We start from the raw sequence: 5,232 nt of genomic DNA, 5'->3' as shown, positions 1-5,232 counted from the left end.
AAAATGGAAGGTACATTATCGGTAATGATTCTCATACAACAGTGTTTAGCATTGAAACTTCATGTCACTCCAATAAAGTGTAATCATTTTCTAGCAAACGTGGCCAAAAAAAGTCTGCTGTTTGATTTTGTTTGCCTGCAGACATATCAGAACATGCCTCACGATGAAAAACGTGTTCTCACGGCACTCCATGACACTAGTATCTACCTGTGCTCAGAATCAGCCAGTTGTACCAAATACCAGAAAATACAAAATGATAGGAAATATAAACATCAATTTGTATTTCAAGTTTATAACATTTTATTTACAAAAATAGGCTGGGAGGAAAAGGTTTTGCAGCCCCATATTCTTTCCTGGGGGGACTATTTTGCGTCATCTTCTGTTTTTTTTTTTTCCTAATGATTTTTCAAGTCACAGGTGAATTCCTCCAGAATTGGATTCGCCCACTAGAAGCTGGGGAGGCACGGAGGCGAGGGGCGGGTTGGGGAGGGGCGGCGGGGGAAGGGCCATCGGACAGCGGGCACACGGGTGACGTGCACTGGACTGCCTCATGCACTCGGCGACGCAAGCACGCTCTCGACATCGACACCAAATGCCACTATTTACAGGAGCTGCGGTCTCGTCCGAGCCCCGACGGCACCTGCTCACCAGCGCGCCGTGACCGGGGGACCGTGTCAAGCAGCCGCTAGGACATGACTCCGAAGACGGGGTTGTGGCGGCAGATGCTGGGGCCGTACTCCTCGTAGTCCTTCTTGGTGTGGCACACCTGGAAGAACTCGGGCGTTGAGGCGAGCATGGAGCCCCCAAACCACACGGCGTACCGCTGCATGTGGTGCGTTATCACCTGGACCTCCACGGGCTTGGGCTTGATCCGGCCTCCACTGAGCTCCTCACTGAGTCTCAGCCCGGCCTCCACCACGCGTTTCAGATCTCTCTGCAGTCGACGTCCAAAATCCCCGAACACGGTGGAGCCTCCTGAAAGAACGACTTTCTTGTACAGCGCGCGGCGCACATCGATGGGCAGTTCTGTATTACTTCGTCAACGGCATCGGAGATGGAGTCCATAAAGTCTGGGTTGGCAAACTCGGGGGGAAAGAAAATCTCGGGCCCCAGGAATCGTTCGTAGCCCACATCTATGACGAACTGGTTGATGGCATTGATACCTGTGTACTGCTTGATCCACTTCCGGGGATCCACGTCGTATTTGGCAAATTCCTTGACTATGTCGGGGCAAATGTAACAGTATTTCTCCTTAATGGCTTTTGCGGTCTCCAGTGACTGCTCAGGAGGGATTCCCACCTCCCTCTCCCTTAGCAGCTGCTGAATGAAATACGTAATGTCTCTACCTGCAATCGGGAGGTGTTTGATGCAGCTTCCAATGACGTAACCTTCTGCCACTGGGATGGCGTGAGTGACCCCATCCCCGCTGTCAGTGACGATCCCTGTTAACGTACGTTCACCGACTTGTCGAGACGTCCAAGATGCAGCCAAGGCCAGCACTGCCTGAACCGCAATGTAGAGTCCTGGTACGTTAAATGATTCAAACATAATTTCTGCAAGATATTCTCTGTTTTCTGGTGTATTCAGTGGAGGTTCTGTCATCAGGAAGTAGTGATCTTCAGGCTCGGCTCGAAGATACTTAAAAATCACTTGTTCCATGAACCTTTCCATAAGATCCCAGTCTTCGATTATCCTGTGTCTTATCGGCCACTTCGTGGCATACGTGGGCTTATCTATGGCCTCGTCCCCTATGAAAAAGTCCAGGTCATCGACTCCCCTCAACACCCTCCTTTGGGCTTGGTCAACTACCTTTGCTGACTCTCTGATGGCAATACCCGGTGCCGCAGTCCACCACGCAGGGAGGCAGGGAGCCCGCCATGCTCGGCGTGCGGGCCGCTTGGCCCATGCGGGCGGCCGGGGAGGCGCCGCCGCCGTCCGCTCGCCGCGCCGCCCGCTCCCGGGAGCCTCCGCAGCGCCGCCCTACTCTAATCAATTTTTGTTGAAAAACACCTACTTTTCACCACTTTTGCCAATTGATTTTTGAAAAAAAATATTTATTCATTTGAGAGAAAGAGAGAGAGCTCAGGCATGGGCTGGGAGAGGGGTAGAAGGAGGGAGAGAGGCAGAGAAGCAGACTCCCCACTGAGTGCAGAGCCTAACCTGGGTCTCCATCCCAGGACCCTGAGATCATGACCTGAGCTGAAATCAAGTGTCAGACACTTAACTGACTGAGCCACCCAGGCACCCCTCCAATTGCATTCTTAAAAATGGTTTATCAATCAGAGCAATTTTATCATGATTTAAAATTTTTCATTCTCCTGATTAATAGTAACCCTGTACATTTTTATGGACTTACTGGCTGTTTCTGTTTGTTTTTCTTGGGTTAACTTAGAACTTGTGAAGGTTTTCTCCCTTTCACTTACTTGTTTTTATTAACTCTGTGTATGTGTATAAAGACTTCCTACAATTTACTGAGATCATGATGTGGCAAAACCATCTATTGAGACAATAACTCTTTTATTTTTCTCACCTATAGGTGCTCTGTAAGGAAATGACAGGTATTTCCCCAAATCCTGTGCCTACCCCACCCCCTCCTTCCACCAGGCAGAGTGCCAGACTTTGCTCTTGGCCTCCAGGCCCCTCCTAATCCTATGGCTGGGAGGCCCACGGAGGAAACCATGCCAGGTGGCAGGCGCCCTCCCTAAACAGGTCTTTGATTTCTATGCCTGGGCCCACTGAGGAAATTAAGCTGGATTTGTCTGATGGGGCAGGGGATCAAAGGTTTGATGTTTTGAGAACTGAAGAGGAGAAAAGCTCAACTTGAGAAGGAAAAGGAAAAAATCCCCTAGGACAGGGTTACAGACACTTCTATGGTGGCAACGTGAGCTGGAGAGAAAGCAGCCTCTCTGGTACAGGAAGACCAGGGAGAGGGACACAGCCTTGGTGCCAGGGAAGCCTAAGCCCTTGCTTGGCACAGCAGGAGGGCATAAGCCAGAGGTCACTTGCAATGGGGCTGGACTATGCAGAGAAGACAGGGACTGGGCTGCAGCATCCTTCTGCCTGGAGGCCCAGAGCTCTGCTCCATATCCCAGAACTAGGTTCAAGTTCGACAAAAGTAGCATGGAGGGGACAGTCATGCTGGGCTTCCCATCAGTCTTGCTGGACTTGAGCCACATGTGTTTTGAGTTAGGCACCCAAATAGGTGATGCTGGCAAGACCACGGAGCATGGCAGAGATTGGAACAGAGGCTGGAGCCAGACAGACTGGGTTGCCCATGTGCATGACCTTGGGCAAGTTACTTCCCTGGCCTGATGTTCCATTTCCTCATCTGTGCAATGGGGACAATAAGAGTGCTTACCTCTTGGAGTTACATGCCCTCAACTTTTGTAAAGCACCCATCATATGCTCAGCATTTGTTGATAATATGATCATTATTATCACATGTGGCAAAGATGTTCCCCATTTTTCAGATTAGTTTACGATTAATTCTGTCATCCAGAACTGTACTACTAGTAGTTGTAGTAGCAATAATAGTATAGTGGGAGTATAGCACCAATAGTATAGTGACAGAATAATAGTGGTATTGTCATAGTAGTAGTAAAGTAGTAGTGATAATAGCATAGGAATGAGTATAACAGCAGTAGTATAGTGAGAGTATAGTAGTAGTATTGCCATAGCAGTTGTGTAGTAACAGTGATAATAGCATAGGCATGAGTATAGATAGTAGTATTGTCATAGTAGTAGTGTAGTTGTGGTAATAGTAGTAGTTTTTTTACTGGAGAAAATATCCCCTGTGGCTTTTAGGTTTTACATCTTCCTAGAAAGACCCTCCCCGCCTCTCAGTGGAGCAGTTAGCTAGGTTTTTCTCTATATATTTTTTTGATGTTTAGATTTCTTTTTTTTTTTTTTTAAGACTTTATTTATTTGATAGATAGGGAGCATAAGAGGCAGAGTAGCAGGCAGAGGGAGAGGCAGAGGGAGAAGCAGACTCCTCGCTGAGCAGGGAGCCCGATGCAGGGCTTGATCACAGGACCCCGGGATCAGGACCCAAGTCGAAGGCAGATGCTTAACCGACTGAGCCACCCGAGTGCCTCTGACGTTTAGATTTCTGACACTGCTCACCCTCCAGCGTCATCTCCTGACATTCCTACCTGTAGGCTCCATATTCAGGCCAGCTGCCTCCCTTCAGTTTCTAGAACACACCGAGCCCTTTCCTGCATTTGATTTTTCACACACCTTTTCCACCCTGCGTTTCAGCTCAAAGACTCTGTCTGGGCGATACATGCAATTAAGCGCCTCCCTTCCCCCGTTCGTTGTCTCAGAAACATGTTTGCTCCTTTCCTAGCACTTCTCGCAGTTGTCCTGACATCTTTATTACCTTCTCTGTTGTCTAGCTCCCAAATGAAAGAGCCATTAATTTGGGGCATGTGTCTGTTTATGGGTCCATTCACTACTCTGTACCCAAGTACCTAGCGAGGTCTTGGCACATAGATGCTGAATAAATATTTCTAAAGTGAATGAGCTAATCCTTCTCCTATTTACTTTGGGATATATTATGAAGAAGGCATTTAATTATTTTTTCCCCCTCCAAATAGATAACCAGATGTCTTTTCATTATTTGGAGAAGACTTCCTTCTTCCATTGATTTGAAATGCTCTCTCTCTCTCTTCTTTAAAGGTTTTATTTATTTATTTACTTGAGAGAGAGACAGACAGACAGAGGGCATGAGTGGGCAGAAGGATAAAGGGAGAGGGAGAAGCAGATGCCCCGCTGAGCAGGGAGCCCAACCCAGGACCCTGGGATCATGACCTGAGCCAAAGGCAGAACCTTCCCTCACTGAGCCAGCAGGCATCCCTAATATAGTACTTTTAATTACTTCAGTTTTATAGCCATGTTTATTTCTTTGGTAAGGCAGGTAACCTCTACCATTATTCTTAATTAATTTTTTTCTTTGACTATTTCTTTTTTTTTTTTTAAAGATTTTATTTATTTATTTCACAGAGAGAGATCACAAGTAGGCAGAGAGGCAGGCAGAGAGAGAGAGAGAGAGAGAGAGAGAGAGGAGGAAGCAGGTTCTCCGCTGAGCAGAGAGCCCGATGCGGGACTCGATCCCAGGACCCTGAGATCATGACCTGAGCCGAAGGCAGCGGCTTAACCCACTGAGCCACCCAGGCGCCCTCTTTGACTATTTCTGTACACTTTCTTTTCTGATGGATTTTCATGCTATCTTAT

The 5,232-nt window shown here is 47.7% G+C and overlaps 1 protein-coding gene across 1 annotated transcript; it reads right to left on the bottom strand.

The window, feature by feature from the left end:
- Positions 1–276: 276 nt before the first annotated feature.
- On the bottom strand, positions 277–1,943 carry LOC125105596 (actin-related protein 3B-like). Its single transcript, XM_047739203.1, is given in 2 exon segments — positions 277–1,017; positions 1,020–1,943. Coding segments are annotated over 2 exon segments (984 nt in total). The 5' UTR covers positions 1,672–1,943; the 3' UTR covers positions 277–685.
- Between the last annotated feature and the right edge of the window lie 3,289 nt (positions 1,944–5,232).

Source organism: Lutra lutra, chromosome 7, assembly GCF_902655055.1.
Source record: "Lutra lutra chromosome 7, mLutLut1.2, whole genome shotgun sequence".
Lineage (NCBI taxonomy): Eukaryota > Metazoa > Chordata > Mammalia > Carnivora > Mustelidae > Lutra > Lutra lutra.
Note: the sequence above shows the minus strand (reverse complement) of the source record. Positions and strands in the feature narration are given on the sequence as shown.